Source organism: Podospora pseudoanserina, chromosome 5 (genome assembly GCF_035222485.1).
Source record: "Podospora pseudoanserina strain CBS 124.78 chromosome 5, whole genome shotgun sequence".
Classification (NCBI taxonomy): Eukaryota; Fungi; Ascomycota; class Sordariomycetes; order Sordariales; family Podosporaceae; genus Podospora; species Podospora pseudoanserina.
The window spans coordinates 2412116-2430149 of record NC_085924.1 but is presented as its reverse complement, the minus strand read 5'-3'; the positions used below and the strand labels follow the sequence as shown (position 1 = coordinate 2430149).

At 52.1% G+C, this 18034-nt stretch overlaps 6 protein-coding genes across 6 annotated transcripts; 3 read left to right on the top strand and 3 right to left on the bottom strand.

Moving 5' to 3' along the window:
• Window positions 1–76: 76 nt before the first annotated feature.
• Window positions 77–1916, bottom strand: RPN12 (regulatory particle non-ATPase). The gene is made up of 2 exons (XM_062947883.1): window positions 675–1916; window positions 77–618 (listed from the first exon to the last, which is right to left on the bottom strand). Exons 1-2 carry the CDS (start codon window positions 1206–1208, stop codon window positions 331–333), a joined length of 822 nt encoding a protein of 273 aa, XP_062799137.1. The 5' UTR covers window positions 1209–1916; the 3' UTR covers window positions 77–330.
• On the top strand, window positions 1753–6594 carry QC764_506280 (uncharacterized protein; the record flags this gene model as incomplete). The annotated part of the gene is made up of 5 exons (XM_062947882.1): window positions 1753–1857; window positions 1919–3562; window positions 3791–3913; window positions 4071–6525; window positions 6583–6594. The coding sequence occupies exons 2-5, from the start codon at window positions 3477–3479 to the stop codon at window positions 6592–6594; spliced, it is 2676 nt and encodes an 891-aa protein (XP_062799136.1). The 5' UTR covers window positions 1753–1857; window positions 1919–3476.
• An 823-nt stretch (window positions 6595–7417) lies between these two features.
• On the top strand, window positions 7418–8509 carry QC764_506270 (uncharacterized protein; the record flags this gene model as incomplete). The annotated part of the gene is made up of 3 exons (XM_062947881.1): window positions 7418–7817; window positions 7868–8086; window positions 8147–8509. The coding sequence occupies 3 exons, from the start codon at window positions 7418–7420 to the stop codon at window positions 8365–8367; spliced, it is 840 nt and encodes a 279-aa protein (XP_062799135.1). The 3' UTR covers window positions 8368–8509.
• Window positions 8481–10398, bottom strand: QC764_506260 (uncharacterized protein; the record flags this gene model as incomplete). Its single annotated transcript, XM_062947880.1, has 2 exons — window positions 8481–9542; window positions 9602–10398. The coding sequence occupies 2 exons, from the start codon at window positions 10396–10398 to the stop codon at window positions 8606–8608; spliced, it is 1734 nt and encodes a 577-aa protein (XP_062799134.1). The 3' UTR covers window positions 8481–8605.
• Window positions 10399–10680: 282 nt separating this feature from the next.
• On the bottom strand, window positions 10681–11577 carry QC764_506259 (uncharacterized protein; the record flags this gene model as incomplete). Its single annotated transcript, XM_062947879.1, has 1 exon — window positions 10681–11577. The coding sequence occupies one exon, from the start codon at window positions 11575–11577 to the stop codon at window positions 10681–10683; it is 897 nt and encodes a 298-aa protein (XP_062799133.1).
• A 3112-nt stretch (window positions 11578–14689) lies between these two features.
• QC764_506250 (uncharacterized protein) lies at window positions 14690–16416 on the top strand. The gene is made up of 4 exons (XM_062947878.1): window positions 14690–15022; window positions 15124–15172; window positions 15241–15781; window positions 15847–16416. The coding sequence occupies exon 4, from the start codon at window positions 15847–15849 to the stop codon at window positions 16285–16287; it is 441 nt and encodes a 146-aa protein (XP_062799132.1). The 5' UTR covers window positions 14690–15022; window positions 15124–15172; window positions 15241–15781; the 3' UTR covers window positions 16288–16416.
• Window positions 16417–18034: the final 1618 nt, after the last annotated feature.

Here is an 18034-nt window from a genome sequence, read left to right as displayed (position 1 = left end):
GGACGCTGGCGAGTAAAGGGATTCTTGTTATTCTTTTTGTGATAAAGCTATGGAGTAAGTAGTGGCATTTGTTAGTTGTTGAGTGATGTTGTTTGTCAAAAATAAGTAAGCATGATGGAATCTTAAGTGAGAGAAAACGCTTTGTGCATGGTTTGTGTGTGTCGTTTGTTCATCTATCATCTCCACCGCCCCCTCTCTAGCAATATTAAATACAGCAAGCAAAACGGTCTCTTTGGTGTCTGGCCTTGTCTTTTTGTTTGTGACCGACACTGTCCCAGTTCCATACGCCTGCTTACCTCTCTCTTCTCCAACGTCTGCCTGCCCCCCCCTTTACACAATCGTCTCCAACTGCCTGGCGTACCCCAGCGTGTTTTCAATCACCATCTGGCCAACCTCCTTCTCCTGCTCCTGCTCCCCTTCCTCGTCGGCGTTGAGCTCGGCGGCAGTGGGAAAGTAAATAGTCCTATCCTTGATGACCCAACCGCGGCTGTGGGCAAAGTCGACGACGGCGCCTTCCGAGTCGAGGAAGAGGAGGGACTGGGCTGAGAGGAAAGGGAGGGACGGGTAGGCGCGCTCGGAGGATGAGGCGATTTCTCGGCGGATTTGGGGGGTCAATACCTTTTTGTTGATGTTAGCATTCTGTTTACGGATCAGGGAGGGAAGGGGGAACAAACCTCACACAAGACCCCAAACTCCTCACTCGGAACCTCCCCCTTCTTCATCGCCTTCCAGACCCGGTCATACGCCCCCTCCATGAGCCACCTCTCTAGCTTGATGGGGTACCCCAAAAACTTGTCGTTTTCCACTTCTGCGACAGAACCGCGGGTTGAGAGTCCTTCGAGGTCGGAGTGGAACTCGGTGTAGCGGCCTTGGGTTAGGAGGAAGAGGAGCCAGAGGGCGGTGACTTTGTTTTGGTTTTGGGAGGGGGAGGAGAAAGCAGAAGGGGGGAGCTCGTAGAAGGGCTGGAGCTGGGAGACGTAGCGGGTGAAGGAGTCGGGGTTTTTGGCGCGGAGGGAGTGGAGGGCGCCGAGCTCGTAGACCTCGCGGGCGAGGGTAAGGTTGGCGGGGGGGACGGTGGGGGAGGGGGTTAGGGCTGAGAGCTGGAGGAGGAGGAGTTTGGCTTTTGAGAGTAGGGTGGTGGATTGGGGGAAGGGGAGGGAGGGGGTGCGGAGTTGGGTGAGGAGGGTGGTGAGTTGGCGGTCGGCCATGGTTGAGGATGGGTGTGGTGGATGGGAGCTTTGGGAGCTGTCGATAGGAGGTGCCTTTGGGGGAAAAGGCGATGGTTGTTGGGTTGGAGATGTAGATTGGTTATTCAATTCGATATTCGGTTGGTATCGTCGTCGTTCGGTAAGTGTGCAGTTAATCGGGGTGAATGCCGGGTGGATGTTTGGCAGCGGTAGTTTAGGTGGTGATGGTGATTGTCAATATCGATTATCGGTGGTGAGGCTGTTGGAGTCCGCCGCTGGCAGCTGCAGGCTGAAAGGCTGACGTCCTACGTGCCCTGTGCTGCCGCCTTGGCATTAGGAGCTCTTGGGAGTCTGGGGTAGAAGCTGGCAGCTGGTCGGCAGCTGTGACCGACTTCACATGCCAAGGTTCTTCAACTGCAAGAATGTCTTGCATCAACCCTGAAGCCCTGGAGTGTCACCACACATGGTCACTGGTATCATGGTGTAAGCCGCGAAGCTGACCTCATGAGTGCAGAGAAATCTATTTCAGAGTTTTGAGTGGCAATCCGGGGGCTCGGATTTTGAGCTTCGAAGACAAGACTCATCACGAGGTCGTTAGTGGCCTCAGCAAAGTATCAGCCACCGCCGGTTTCCTACCAGTGCACCATTTTGGAAGAAGGAAGAAATGGCGGTAACTCTTGCCAAGATCACAGTGGTTGAAGTTGGTCTCTAAGCTGTACCACGGATTCTAGCATGCGGTGTATCATTAAGCAATCAAACATGCTGTTATAAACATGGGACGATGCCGAGTTAAGGGTAGGGTGTCAACCTCAATATCACCTTTTGGGCTGCTGACCCTGGTAAGAACGAGGCTTTTTTCACGGTTCGGCTCGTGATGCCAGTCCCGATCCAGCAGAACCAGGCAGATCTGAAGAAACATAGAGAAGATGGTGTATAACTCAGAATATTTCGCTACACATTCGTACCCATCACGGAGGGCTCGAGATGGTAGATCTCGTGGGCTTCGCCTCAGTCCAAACCTCAAAGGGACGCTTGATTAAATTTCAGTGGACCGCCCTTGTTCCTTGCATGCCAACAAGCGGCATTCCAAGGTTCTTCTTTCCTTTTCAGCCGTTTAGAGCTCAGCTCCGTGTGCTACTTCTTTGAGCTGGGCCGCACGAGAGCTTCTAGGTCCAAGACTTTAATGTCCTATATTTCCTGAGGTATCACCCGCTGTTCTTATATGACCTATCGACAAACACCTCGCCGCGTATCTTGAAGAGTCTTCAAAGCCTCAAATCAACAAGAGAATATAAGAGAATGTTCTTCTGCCCCACTATCGACGACCTGCAGGCCACTTCCCCGCGAGCGCATTAGCACACTGTCAACCCCACCATCACTGTCGCAATGACGTCCTGGGCAGCACCGCGCTGGGGTAACCAATACGCGGGGCAAGCCGCAACGGCTTCGATGCCGACCATGGGAACGACTGGCCCTAAGATGTCGCGAATGTCAGGTACGTGAACCGTTTTCCATGCCCGCTTCTGATCACACTCCGGGAATCATCTGCGGATCGGGTTCTATTCTGGGCGCAGTACATGGAATCCTTCCTTCGCTGGACCAGAGGGCAGCGAGCCAGAAGCCAAGGGGAGAAACATGGGATCCCAGTAATCACCATCCATCGCCAAGGAGGGGCGCGCCTTCGATGCAACAGAGCAGCTCACCAACACAACCGCTCGACTGCGAGGAGACGGCGGGAGCGCGGCAGCAGCACAGTGTACCAGATTAACAGAAAAGGATCACAAAATCCCCAAGCCTGGGCCCTTGTTGCTCCGAGTTTCATGACAGGTTCTGTCGACCTATCCGCTGCTTGCCTCTTTGCTTCGCTGCCCACTCCTGGAGGGAAGAGGAACAGCCAACAATTGCCCCCCTTCATCTATGAACACGGGCAACGATTGACGACTGGGAGGACACACACACACACGGCCACGGCACCTCGCTTTTCTCCAACTCCCGTCGCATTTTATCTGGCTGCTTGAACCGCTATACCAGCTCCTTAGTTTTGACCGTCGCTGTCCTACCCTCTGGCCAGCAAATATCGTCGCCTTGTAACCTGTTTCTTGGCGCCCCTCCTTTGCATCGCCAGGCCCTAAATCCCCGCCATCGCTGGAACCCAGCACCTGCACAGACGGATTCCGAAGCGGGAAGAAGAACAACGCCGAGTTGGGCTGGATTGCTGTTTGCTGACTGCTTGGTTGGCTAATTCATGCAGGCTCGGGTCAGCCGTCAGGCGACAAGTCTCGAGTCGAGATGCCACAGTTCACTGCGACTTTCGTCCCAGGCGGGTACGATGATTACTACATGCCGCCAGAGGTCGTTGCGCCTGCCCCTCAACGGTAAGCCTGCCTCCTTTTCTACTTACTCACTCTGTTCCTGCGCCCTGTCTCATCCAAGTCCGGGACTCCCAAATACCATCCGCAGATCCTGCTGTGCTGTGCGCCTTTGCGCGGCCTCCATCTCCGGGCTGGACCGATTGGACAAGGCTTGACGTGGAGCGCCAGACGCGGACGGAGGCTGAGGAAAGCTGGCAAGGCGGAGGCTGACAATCTCGGATCATCTTGCAGGGTAATGCCTGAGGTGCCCCAGAACATGCAAAACGACATTCAACGCATGGAATTAGAAGCTCGCGAATCCCGAAGAGAAAGCAACTCGACATTACTCAACCCCCGTGGCGGCGACGCAAAGGCGTAAGTTGATCCCCCCTCTCTCGACCCCCCAAACGCAAGCTTAATGAAGCCGCTGCGATTGGAGGGGCCCCACGCAACGTCCGCGGTGGATCAGGCCAAAGGCCTACACTACAGTACAGGATACAGCGCGCTGACTCTCTCAACCCCCCGAATCTAGTTTCAAACCCTTCCAGACCAGCGCCGCCGGCTCCACCACAATGGACGTCCCATCATTCTCCCCTTTTCCCAAGGTCAAGGGCGAGAACATCCCGCCCAGCGACGAAGAGAAGGAGGGCATTCTGTGGCAGGCGCGCAACCTCGTCCTCCACTCCAACAATGTGTCGATGCAGGTCACCTGGGCCCGCGACACCCTCATCTGGGTCGAGGTCGCCCAGGAGGCCGCGCAGAGGGAATGGAAGCGGGAAGGAAAGGGGAAGGAGAGGCCCGCGACACCAAAGACGGAACACGACCTGCGAATAGACGCCGTCAGCATCATCGACTACCTCGCCCAGCAGGACCACCCCGAGGCAAACTTTATGAAAGGAAAATGGCTCGAGTTTGGCAAGTTCGGATTCCGAGAGAACAAGCGGGAGGCGTATTCGCTGTACAAGAAGGCGGCCGAAAATGGGTACGGTAGGGCCGAATACCGCATGGGCATGCTGTACGAAAACTCGAATGATATCGCAAACGCCATCAAGCATTACACCCTCGGCGTCAAGCTCAAGGACTCGGCCTCCAACTACCGCCTCGGCATGATGCACCTGATGGGACAGCACGGCCATCAAAAGGACTATTTGCAGGGGTTGGAAATGATTCAGCATGCAGCCGACACGGCCGACGAAGACGCCCCTCAGGGTGCATATGTGTACGGCATGCTGATCGCTCGGGAACTGCCCGACATCACCCTTCCCGAGAGCATCCTGCCGTGCGACCTGACGGTAGCTCGACAGTACATCGAAAAGGCGGCCTATCTCAGCTTTGCCAAGGCTCAACTGAAGATGGGACAGGCATATGAGTTGAGCCAGCTTGGCTGTGACTTCAACCCTGCCTACTCGCTTCACTATTATGGTCTCGCTGCCCGCCAAGGCCAGCCAGAAGCCGCCCTCGGTGTCAGTCGCTGGTTCCTCTTTGGTTACGAAGGCGCCTTTGCCAAGAACGAGCAGCTGGCTTTCAAGTATGCACAGGAAGCGGCTGTCTCTGGACTGGCAACGGGCGAGTTCGCCATGGGTTACTACCACGAAATCGGCATCCACGTTCCCAAGGACGTTAGAGAAGCCAGGAAGTGGTACGAGCTCGCAGCCGAGCATGGCAACAAGGACGCCAAGGACAGACTCGAGTCACTGAGCCAGTCTAAGACACTGACCAAGGCTGACCACGAAACAACAACACTCACTCGAATCAAGTCCCAGCATGGCTCTCAGCGCGGCAAACGGCCAGACAGATTTGCAAGACAGAACGAGGTCTTGCCTACACTTGGGGAGACGGTGACACCCCCGCCTGGTGCGGCCCATTTTCTTTACTCTAATTCTAATGCTTTTGCTCTCCGCAACTATCACCAGCAGCCACTAACAGGAATACCAGACCGGGTCAACTTCCCAGACCCTACCCCTCGACCTCCTGCTTTTGGGGTAAATGTAGACCCGAACAACCTTGCGCTGCGCCCCAAGAGTGCAGCGCCGTATCCCCTCGAAGACAACCCGCCACCGCTGAATGCGAGGCCAAAGTCAGCGGCGCCCTATCCCGAGGATGATATGCGTGGTCCTCATTTGAACCCGGCGGCTGGTCGTCTCCCTGTTGGACCGCATGCGGACCGTCCCGGATCTGCTTTCGGTATCCGTCCTTTATCGCCAAACGGCATGCACAGTGCTCCTCCTGATCGCAGTCGTCCCATGTCTGGACAACCTCCTAACGGCGGCTGGGGTCCCCAAGGTGCTCCCGGTAACTATAGACGCCCTAGTCCGGGTCCTAGTGCACAATATCCACCTCAGCAGCAAAACGGACGGTATGGGCCTCCGGGGCCTGGCATTCCTTCCGCTGGGATGCCACCTATCGGCGATCCGACGAGGCAACGGCTCCAGAAGCCGAACCCGAATGCTCCACCTCCCCTCGCTCAAGGACCTCCTCCGGGTCAGTATCCCCCTGCAGGTGGCAAGTACCCACCCCAGGGCAGTCCCGGGCTGCAGCCGGGGCGAGACTATGGTCCGCCTGGTGGTGGGCGCCCCAACCAACGCCCTGTCAGTGACGCTTACGGACCTCAAGGCGGGTACGATCGTTATGGTGCTGGACCCCCAGCTGCTGCTGCTGGGAGGGTGCCATTGCCAAACCCGAATCTGCGACCAGACGCGCACAGAGTGGAGAGCATGCCTGCAAGCGGGAGACCAGTTCCCAATAACGGTAGGCCGGTGTCATCGCATGCTCATGACGGCGGGCGTGTTAGTGCGCCCCCTGGTAGTGCAGCGGCGGCCAGACCAAGTCCGGGGCCGGGAACTCCGGGTTCGATTGCTTCTGGACCGAGACCTGCCGCCGGGAGACCACCTGTTAAGACCGATCATCCCGATGGAAAGACAATGGGTCAGGGGCCCGCGACATTTGAGGAGATGGGCATTCCGCAGGGGAAGAATGATGGTGACTGTGTAAGTTTTCTTTGGGCTGGTGCAGTCTCGAGATGGCATGTGCTAATAAAGAAACAGGTTGTGATGTAAACGATCCTTGCTCCCTGACAAGTAGCATCGTGTTCCACAGCAAAGCAAACAAATATATCCCAGACAAATACAACAGACATTGCAAAACGGAGGATTTGGGAGTTTATAGGATGGCTAGGTCGGGTAGGATTAGAAAGCTCGGTTTTGTGGGTTGTTGTTGGACTTTTGGACGGTAGCACACATGACATTGGCGGCCGGCAACGTTATGGTAGAAGAGCAAGCGCGGTCGGGTGTGGCTTCTGTATATAGTATTTTTGTCTTTCTAATTATGAAGTCTTTTTGAGAGTTTGGTTTTTGTGGATTGTTGGGCATTGTGGCGTTGGCCGAGTTATCGTGTGGTGGACAGGGTAGATATGGATCTTCTTTTGGCCCAACATGTTACGGTTTGATGAGGTATGATTGATGATTTATTTTATCTTTCCTTTCGTGTTGTCATCGTTAAGGTGGTCATTTGGTGGTGTAAGGTGACTATTTTGTTATAGGTATTGCAGTTTCAAGGCCAAGCAACCCGGTGTGTGCGGCCTAGGCTCCTGCATGATGTCCGAACGGGAACTTGATTAACTGCCGGTATGTGTTTGATCGATTATGCGGGGAAGTTTGGATGGCAAGTTCCGGGGTGCCTGGGCTCATTGGGAACCTTGGGCTGGAGAGTTGGGGTTTTGTGTGAGGGTGTTGATGCGGGGAATATATTGATGGGTATCTTGGTTCTTCTTTATATCCAGCTTTTCATTACCAGCTTCCATCTCTAGCTGCTCACTGTGACCCCTTTTCCAACACCCCGCAGTACCTATCTCATCCTCACCGTCTTGTCAGAGCTGAAGAAATGCCAAACGTGATCATCACCGGCGCCACCTCTGGCATAGGCCTGGCAATAACGCACTACTTTGCCTCGTCCTCCTCCTCCACTCCAACAAAGATTGCAATGCTAGATATCAACTCCTCGGTTGGCCCGTCACTCGTTACTTCCCTGTCGACGCAGTACCCAGACACAGAATTCTTTTTCCACGCCTGCGATGTCTCCAGCTGGGAGGCACAGGCATCAGTGTTTTCGTCCCTTTACGACGGTGAGTTTGGGGGTAGGGTCGACGTCGTGGTTGCGAACGCAGGCGTTTCAGAACGGGGGTTTACCACGCTTGTTGTTGAGCAGGACGGTGACAAGTCGCACCCTCCGAAAAAGCCGGATATGAGTTGTTTGGAGGCCAACTTGTCGGGTGTGGTGTACTGTAGGTCTCCCAGCATGTACCTCACCGGGCAACAGGTTGACACATGATAGCGATCAAACTCGCGATCTATTACATGGACCAAAAACCATCAGAAGAGGGAGATCCGGGGTTGATACTCTGCACAGCAAGCAACGCAGGCCTCTACCCCCTCCCCACCGCACCCCTCTACGCAGCGTCTAAATTCGGGGTCGTCGGCCTGGTGCGATCTGCCGCTGGGCTGGTAGAGAAAGAAAACATTAAGATTTGTGCGCTCGCGCCGGCGGTGTTAGGTACCTACCTTGTGTCCCTCCCTCTCCCGAGAGGTTTGTTGCTGATTGAAAGCCCGGCAGAAACAAATATCGCGCCTAGGAAACTATACGACGGTATGGTCATCACACCGATGGAAACGCTCATCAAAGCGGTAGACAGGTTCGTCAAGGGTGGGAAGGAGGTCAATGGGCAGGTGGTGGAGGTTCACGGGGGTGATATCACTGTCAGGGAGGCACACGCGTTTGTGGATGCGGATACGGAGAGGAATTTTGTGAGGTTTAGGGGGTTGGGGTGGGCGTAGGTAGAAAGATAGTGATCTCAGGGATGGAAGAGAGAAAATCAACGGTTGGATTTTGACTTTGCGTATAGTTTTACGTCGTGGACACATAGTTAAAGAATGCAAAGTAGAGATAAGGGGGTAAAATAAGATGGAAAAATCCTCTTTCTTTTTTTCAAGCTTTTGACTATCGCTGAAGGCCTAAAATACATGTTTAATACCTATTCGCTACCTTGAAGGTCTGTTTGCTATCTTCAAGGGCCTACTTCTCAATATCCGCAATCACCGCCTCAACCCCCCTTTCTCTCAGTTCCCTCACCTTCTCAAAGTACTCCCTCGCAATGCGCTGGCAACACGCCCAGATCCTCCTTCGATTATACACGCCCATTAGTGGGCCTTGCTTGCCCAATTTCTTAGAGGCAAGCAGCTTCTGCAGGGTACGTAGAAGCCCCTTCCAATATTTGGCTTGCAACACATCCTCATTGCCAGGGGACGACAAGACTTCCAATGCCTCATCAAACCAAGGCATCGATATCTTCGCCAGACGATAACGCCAAAAGTTCTCATTCTCCTCAAGGTTCTTGTGGACGATGTAAGACGCACAACAAAGCGAGAACAAATCCCGGTCAGGCAGCAAGCATGAAATTATGTGGATCAAATCGTAAGGTAGGATGTTGAAGCGGTCGGATTTTACCTTGTCGGTGAGGTCGTCCAAGAGATACTTGCTGTCTTGGGAGGTCTTGATGGCGTTTGAAACAAGAACCAAAACCTGATCGCGATGGGGACAGTCCGTGGAGAAAGGATTGGCGTGGATGTACTCGTTTCCCGGTAGAGATTCCCAGTACTCTGGAATCAGTGGCCGGTCTTTAAAATATGTGATATTCAGCGCTCCCCCTGCCCAGTCGGACAACTTGTTCATGGCAAAGAATAATGCATCCTTGTCCAGCTTTGAACTTCCGTAGGGGTCGGGTTGGCCGGTCAGGACCTGGCAAAGAGTTTTGAGACAGGGCATGTGTACTGGATACACCCAATTTATCGAGTCTCTAAACGTAGAGTCAATGTAGGTGACAACATCTAGACGAGATCGACGGCGGCCCCGGGTACGCGGATAGTTGAGGTCACGAAGACGGATTGGTCCTGGTGTGAACGTTACCGTGCCCAGGTGCCAATCGGCCACGCCCCGGCCAGATAAATAGCATCTAATATAGAATGTTAGTATCACGCCGATCAGACCAGCAGAAGGACATAAGTGACTGACTTGGATGGGCCCGGTGCCTCCACGTTGCAACCTAGGGCATATACAGTCATGATCCAGTGAGCATGGCGAGGCCTCAAGATCTTTCGATCGTATCCGGTTCCTGGCACTTCGGACCAGTGAATATCATCAAAACGAAACTCGTTAAACTCAAGCGCTTCCTCATCTTCACTCTGGATCGAGCCCTCACTTGGGGCCATATCGTCGAAACCAATGTCGGCTTCTTCCTGATTGCTTTCACCAGACTCGGAGAAATCCTCCTGATCTTCGGGGTGGGTGGCCTCGTCCTCCTCCATATCGTCAGAGACCTCAATGGCCGCATGCTCACTCGTGTGTGAGTTGCCGTCGGTATCAATCGAATCTTGATTTTGGGACTGGTCGTCGTCGTCGTCAGAGTCATCCTCGGGGCCGCTCCAAGCAACGTCTGACTGGGTTGTTGATCCGTTCCAGTCATCATTCTCGTCATCTGACCCGGGCTGGTCATCTGGATGGGGTGGGCTGAAGACAATGTCCCCAAACGGGCCCCCACAGATGGCGCAGAAGCAAGAAGCACCGCTCATGGTGCAGCAATGATAGTCGAGCTTGTATGATGCTCGGAATCGTCCAAAGTCAGGTTGCGGCCCTTGAATAGAATATTGGTGTCCTAAATGATCAGAGTGAGTGAAAGTGGCTGTTGCTTTGAACCCGAGCTTTCGGTGGTGGATGTTGGGAAACCTGTCGTGCCCCACCTCTGTTGCCTGCCCGTTGAGCAGAGGGGCTGCTTGCTGCCTTTGACGAGGGAGTGGCGATTGGCAAGGCATAACACAGAAGCATTAGGTACTGGAGCACATCTTTGATTTGATAAATTTATTATGCACTGCTCAAAGAGGCGATTTTTTGAATATGATATCAATGTTTATCATTATGTCGGGATGTAATAACATCCCTCCAAATTCTCTATGCATTGTCTAGTCTATAAAAAACTGAAACCTTAAACACCGCGCTATGCATGTAAGTCAAAATCCACCTTTTTACTCCTCTCCTTCCCATCCTCAAGACCAACTCGTGGTAGAAGAAGCTAATTTTGCGCATGGAATGATTACTCAATCCATACTCCACACCATCTCCCCCATGTTCTGATCCCTATGCACAAGCTCCCACGGATACCCCCTCCTCCTCCACTGGTTCTGCGATATCGCAGTAATCATCATCTCATCCAGCACCGTCGCGCCAGCCTCATACTTGCACCTCCCAAGCGGACCAATATCGGGGTAGAATATATCCGCCACCTTGCTCCCGTTCGCGGTGTCGTCATTGTCCAAATCAGTCTTTTGCTCATCAAGGAACCAGTCCTCACTCTCAAGCTTGACATGGACAGGTGGCCGTACAATTTTATCCCATGCTCCAATGAATGCCTGGTCGGCAGGGTGGATGACCTTGGGCTTGTTGAACGCCTGAAGGGGCGTGTGCTCATACACAAACGCCCTCAGCGCCTTTCTGTGTATCTTGGCCCAATCAACCTCCCTCTTTGCTTTGTGCTTCCGCTTGAGCTTGTTAATCTTGTTCGAATGTCCCAGGGACGGCCGGATATTCATGGCTGCCTTCTTTGAGATTCTGTATGAGCATTCTTCTTGGTGCTTGTAGCACGGAAACGGGAGTTCGACGGGGGCTTGAGCGACGGGCAGGGGGTCGTTCCTGTGGCGGAAGCCGCGGTTGTGGAGGATTGTCTGCGCAGCCTGGGGGAGAAAATGGATGGGGCATCTGTACAGGCAAGCAAACTGAGTTGGGTTACGGAAGCGAAGAAGCTCGCGGAAGAGGCCGATGCCGTTGTGGGACTGGTTGTCGGGGCATCCGCACTGGTAGAACTGGAAGAAGAGGCAGCAGGTGCACTCGGGGACTGGGATGAAGAGGGCGAGGTTGGGGTTGAGTTTGAAAAAGTGGAAGCTTTCGTCGGGTGTGAGTGGGCGGCTGAGCATTGGGTCGCATGATGGGTTGTACATTTTGAAATTTGGATATTAGTTCTTTTGATTTTGTTGTTTTTCGGGATTGGAAATCCTGGTGTCAGTAAAAGAGAGTGTAGATACTGATGAAGTCTTTGGATATCCTGAGGGAAAAAGAGATACACGATGCGGAAAGTCACTCATCTGTCTCTCTGTCTAACGCTGGAATACCTTACTGGAAGGTAGAGTGTTTATGGTTGAATTGAATGGAAACGAAGGAATAAACGCAAAATACAAACAAGAACGCAAGCCGCACCGCGGAAAAGAAGGGGGGACAGTGGTTTTAAGGACCTGACAGAACAGTCTCTTTGTGCTATGCATAGACCCTTCAAACAAAGATATATGCGGGAGATAATGCATTGTTGAGAACAACCCAGGAGGTAGACAAAGAACGATAAAGACTATTGTCTTGCTGCCCGCCGGTGAGTTCCATCTCCCTCGTCTCGAAGACAAAAATAACAACCCGATCCCAAGCCAGCCCTGCAGCTTCATGCACTTCCCTATGTCTAGAGGATAAAATGCCAGTCCCTATTCCACCCAACTCATACTCGCAAGCCGTTGATCAACCTCGTAAGCAGCGGTGGCCAAATTACTGTTGACCTGCTGCCATTCCGTAACCACCACCCCAAGCCTCTCCCGAACCTCAGCGAATTTGCCGTGTATGAATTGGCGTCTGGTGTAGAGCCGAAGTTTACAATCCTCAGACATTCCGGGGGTTTCAAACGCCTCATCAGCAGCTTTGTTCATCGTCTCGGCAATGCATTGAACATGTCCCTGGTCCGATTATATCTCTCAAAACAGTTGGCTCGAACTTCCCTGTTCGCGACTGTCCGCCGGCGGCGTAGGTTCCTGTTTTGGAAGATGGCCCCCTTGGCGGAACCCAGGTGGGATGGGTATGTTTTTGTAGCTCTCGAAAATTTGCTTGAGTTCCTGGTTGAAGGAATCAAGGTCGTCGACAAGACCCATCAGAGAGCCCATTGCGTCCCAGGATTTCTGGATCCCCTGCTCCGCTCGGTTCTTCGCCTCCTCGATCGACTTGGGTGCCATGGTGGCGAGACTTTTGTGAGTGAGATATGCTATATGCCAATATCAGTTAGCAAGTAGAAATGGAAATTTTAGTGAAAACAATTTACCTTGGCTTGGATGATGTTGGGACGAAAATTTGTCGCGAGCGAACGTTGTCCTCGTGTGAGCAGACGGTGGTTGAGTGTCTGTGTGCTCGCGAAAAATAAAAGTAAAATTTGGTTCGCAAGCGGCACCACAGAAAGGGCGCTAAACGGTCTGTGTTGTCGGCGATGATTCGTCGCCATATATATTGATGAGTCGTCCGCCTGGCTGAGACCTGCTCAGCATTAACATGTGCTTCAAAATACATGAATGGGAGAGACAGTTCCCTGAGTATTATATTGCTAACGACAATCACTGTGAGGAGATACCTGTTCATCCTGCTCTTCCTGTGCTACTCCTTGTGCCTGTCAAAACCTTCCCAATATCGCCTTTTATATGCTGCAACACCCAGTGTTGCATCAGGGGGCCAACTTTGTCGTGCCTTTGCAGCTGTCTAACGCCTTTTACCCCTTGCCATCTGATCGTGGCCCGAAAGCTTCGTTCACCCCTGCAAATACGCAATGGCGACTTTGTTCTCGAGATCGATTTCATCGAGGGACTTGTACGTTTTCTGGAGAAATGCTAGATGCTTCAGGTCAGTCGGCAGCTCGGACTTTACCGCTTGCACCTTCATCTGCCTCTCCACTTTTGCCTTCTCAGACTCAAACCTGCTTGCCCATGTCCCACGTCCTTTCTCCTCCTTCCACAAACAGATTATCAGCGGCCTTCACCCGTTCTTTCACTTGGCAAAGCTTCATTTTGACTATCCTCGCTAGTCTCACACAAGGTTCATCGAAGTACTGTCGAAGGTTGATCATGGGTTGGCAAACAACCCTCCTCCCTGTCTTCTGTGCCCGCTCCACTGTGGGCCCTGACCCGATGGCCGCTTCTTGGACGGCAACTAGGTGGATGAATGTTGTTGTAACGCGGTTCTAGAGTTCATTATTCATTGGCATTCGCTCGAGTTGATGGCGTTCTCGTTTGGAGTCTGGATTCGGGAACGTTTCGAGCCCAGTGGCGGCGTACTGTTGAATATTCGAGCGAACAAACTCGAGCTGGTCGGAAAGAGCCTGTATGTTCATCGACCGACCATCTTTTATCCTAGGGGGTTCGAGCCACGTCATGCTTCTCCCAGCGAAGCTATTCGGGTTTATCGGCATCGCGAACTCGGGCTTTCAAGGACATCTGATGGACTCTGTCTGATTGAGAGAACAAGCAACATGCCCAAGCGGCATCTTTTGCCGTTTTGAAAGCATAATAGAAATAGTTGCAGCCAAGACCGCCACGACAAATCGAAGTGGTTGCCAGTCAGCCAGCCGGAGGCTGCGGAAGGATGGGTTCGAGCAACAGCATGCGGCAAAAGCACTGAAATATTAACTTGCAAGGCGGGAGAGCTCATTGAATTTGTTGTCCTTTAAACATAGAGGAGCCGTGATCTCTGAGGTGGTGATAAACTGTGGCTTAATGATGATCAAGTTCAAGGTTGACCTACGAGGGCTGTTTGTTGGTACCTAGGTGAGCGTAATGACAAAGAAGGGGTGCTTAGCCGTTGTTCAGAAAACCTCGCCATCAACCAGAGTCAGGTGTTAAGTAAGGCAAGGTGTACCTAACTCCTCAGAGATCACGGCTCTTCTATGTTTAAAGGACAACAAATTCAATGAGCTCTCCCGCCTTGCAAGTTAATATTTCAGTGCTTTTGCGACTTTTGTAACTCGTCTCCAAAACCCCACAAGCATACCGGGTATCATTAAAGCATATACACCATGCAATGTATTGGCATAGGGACACAGCAGGATGCAGGTGGTTCGATACCTGGTAAGTATTAGGTAAAAGGATAAAATTATCGGATCGACTGAGGCCGCACAAGGGATCGGGCCGTCTTACATCGTAATGTTAAGACATAGCTATCACGAACTTTAGGCCACATTATGTTAAATATGGTTGAACTGAACCTCTTCAACCTCCGAGACGTATGAACCTCAGCCATAAATCACCTGATTCCACTCGTGTCGTATTAACTTCCGCTTCAACAGGTCAAGTCTACAAATACCTATCACTAATCTTTTGTAATGTAACAATACCAATCTGGCCAGCATTTTCATGACCGGCCCGTATTTCCCAAGCCCTATTCCAACCCTGCCGTTCAAGCCTTTTCAATACTTCCCCGCTCTGTCGACAAATCACAACATGTCGACCCACTACACTGCATTTGTTTGATCGACATTGCGTTTCTACTCAGATTATCTTCTCTTCTAGGACGGTTCAGCTTCAAACTCGACGCCACCAAACGATACTGTCTTGTTGGCACAACAGCCCAGAAGTGCATGTTCGGAGTTAGGTAGGAAGACAGATGATAGCTCAGAACATGCGGCGCGCCTCTTGGCTCGACTGCATGCGTCCGGTTTGGGCTCCTCTCATACATGTATCATTCAACCCCAGTTTTCTACCAGAGAACCGTCATGGAAAACAGAAGTATAGCTCAAGCAAGGTAGATGCCCACGGCAGGTAATCAATACCAAGAGACTAATGACTGCCTAGATTAACAAACCACAACAGAGCCTTCTCCGTAGTTGCATTCTGCACTTTGCGGCTAACCGATGAACCAACCTGGGAAAAGACCTAGCTTCCCTGAAACTGGTCTGTTTCTTCGGCCGCCTTTTACGCACGCTCGAATCATGAGAAATTCCGTCATACTCAGGGCCGGCTTTTGACTGGCCAAATCGTACATATTGACCGTCGTACCACCGTCCGTCTAAGACCTCAGAAATAGCCATACCTCGATGCTGTTACACGGCAAGTCGCGATGAGAGAACAGCCAGCCACGTCCCCAAGACGCACAGGCCCAGGCGCGGTGTATCTGCAAGATTTGAGTCAATGGAGAGTGAGCCTTGAGGGAGGGGATCTATTGGGTTGAACTGGAATAGATCATGAAATTCAGAACCTGGGGAGATCGAAGCACAGGCCATCTCCCTGGTTTATAAGGACGTCGTTGTCGGCTCGGAAAACATGAAGTTGAGAATCATCAGACAACTCGAGGTCACAGCCATTCGGACTCAGCACATTTCCTAGCCTTGAAACACGACTTTCAACCAGCAAGGTCAGTTCTTTCCCTTTTCCCCCGGCTCTTACCATACTTCCCCTGACTGACCAACTTTCACCAGGATGTCCTACACCATCACAGTCCAGGTCTACCAGACCAAAACCAACGCCTTCTTCCACCTCGCCGAAAGCACCGTCTTCCGCAACGGCACCTGGGACGAGGTCAAAGGCGCCCAAGTCCTCACCATCGGCGCCAGCGGCACCTCAGGCTCGCTCCGCTTCGTGGCCGACACGGGCGAGAACTTCATCGTCACCCTTGGCGTGCACAACTACAAGCCGTGGGGCGACATCGTCACCAAGCTGGACCCTGCCAGCCAGACTGGTGTTGTCATCACGCCGGAGTACTACGAGACTGAGTGGGGCGGCACTCAGAAGAAGGAGCGTGTTGATGCGAGGTGGAAGACGCTGTCTTCGTATGAGGTCACGAGGGATGGGAGGAAGTATTTGTTTAATTACACGGTGACGAGCGGGAATAACCTCAAGGTTAATGTTGTTATTGGTTAGGGTGGACATGTGGTGGATGGTCCTGGGTGCCAACTTGGCAGGGGGTGAAAGTCAAGGCCAGGTTGAGGGTGATAGTGAGGTCTTGAGGTGTAGCTTTGTTATTGAATGACGAATGGCTTGTGCTTTCATACATGCTTCTCTGACCCGCTGCGTCTTTGTTTGAGGTTGTCATGAAAAATAGGCCTGCCCAGTTTATTCTCTCGCTATCCTACCTACATGCCAATATCAACTCGAACCTGCGTATCCCAAATCACCTTCCTGGCTCCCTTCTGTTATCGTGGTTCAAGAACTTCCGCGCCCAAGTACTTTTCCGTATTTTTCTTTGTCCTTCTTCAGATCTTCCTCTCGCTTGCAGAGATCCTCCTTGTCTGACAGATCAAGTTTGCGTGGATCTCCCAGTACTCCCCTGATCCACTCTATCAACAATCCACAGGTAAGATCGAAATACCCCTGAATCGTGAGCATGATATTCACCAGATCCATGTCTCCTGACTTCATGGACTGCATCATAGTGCCCTTCCCATACACCTTGCGGATCTCAGTTAGGTCCTGATAGTCCTGAAAAGCCTGGGTGTATACCGCTTTGGGATCGTCTATCGCCCTTCCTATATCGCAGTTGCAGGGGGCGTCGGGGTTGGCCGGTGCTGGTGAGTTCATGCGTCGTACCTCTACTTCGACGTGCCGACTGGTAGGAGGTCTGAAGTAGTATGTCGACGTTGTTGGTCTTGGATTCGTGGTTCGTCTTTGTGGGTCTAGCCGTTCTCGAGCCCTGGGCCACGTCTTTGGGGATTTCATGATCAGCAGAGTTGAGCTGTCAATCTTTTGAGGATGATAGATAGGCGAGCAGGGAAGCTTATCTTGATGTTCATATGACTTTGGAAGCTGGGGTGCTCGTGTTGTGAATACCTAGTGGTGACAGTAAACTAGCGGCCTGCAAAGACTGGTAGTAGGTGTAATGGACAAGGTGAGTTGCATTTTCCATGTAGAGGAACGAGGTCTTACAGCCCTTAAACTTACGTAGAGGCTCAAGCCTTTGGCAGCTGGTCAAAACCAGAAGATAGTCATGTTCTCTTCACCATGGCAACATGGTACTGACTGGTGACCAAATATCTCACAAGATCATTCAGACGGTGTTTCGGTTTTGCTATCATGACCTCTTCAAGTATTAGGAGTATTAGTCACATCTAGGAAACATGTCACCCTTGTTTGGAAAGGTTTCACAATTAGTATTTTCATCTGTGTCAAGAGGATTAATTAGGTACCTACGTATGGCTATAGTAGGTACCTAGACTAGGTGAGTACCGGCATGAATGGATTTATCTCATCTCCAGATGGGATTCTTATACTGCGAAAGCTTTTTGGTCCTTCCGATGAGATACGCGGACTTGGTCATCCTTGCGCACCTCCCATCAAGCCTCCCGGTGATGAGAAACCATCATTATTGGGCCTACAAACTCTAATACTGATATCACCCCATACCATGCTGCGGGTTCGACTTGAAGTCCAAAGCACGGCTCGTTTTGCTACTCATAAAGAGACACAAAGATGCAGGCACTGGAGGCACAGTTGTCTCTCTTTTGGCCTACAAGCTGGTTTTTCTCCGCAGGTACCGTAGTAGGGGTGGTTTCCCCTATCAACACTTGGGGTTAACTTTTACATCGATAGAATAACAAGTTTTGATAGTCCCTTTGGCGAGAAGGAGCCGCTCCTATGCCTCCTCGGCTATCTAGAGCAGCGAGAGGCATTT

Bases quoted from the DNA above. Each gene is read 5' to 3' on its own strand.
- RPN12 (XM_062947883.1), bottom strand. From the start codon at position 1,208: ATGGCCGACCGCCAACTCACCACCCTCCTCACCCAACTCCGCACCCCC. The intron at 619-674 runs GTTTGTTCCCCC...ATCAACAAAAAG, and splicing joins AGTTTGGGGTCTTGTGTGAG to GTATTGACCCCCCAAATCCG.
- QC764_506250 (XM_062947878.1), top strand. From the start codon at position 15,847: ATGTCCTACACCATCACAGTCCAGGTCTACCAGACCAAAACCAACGCC.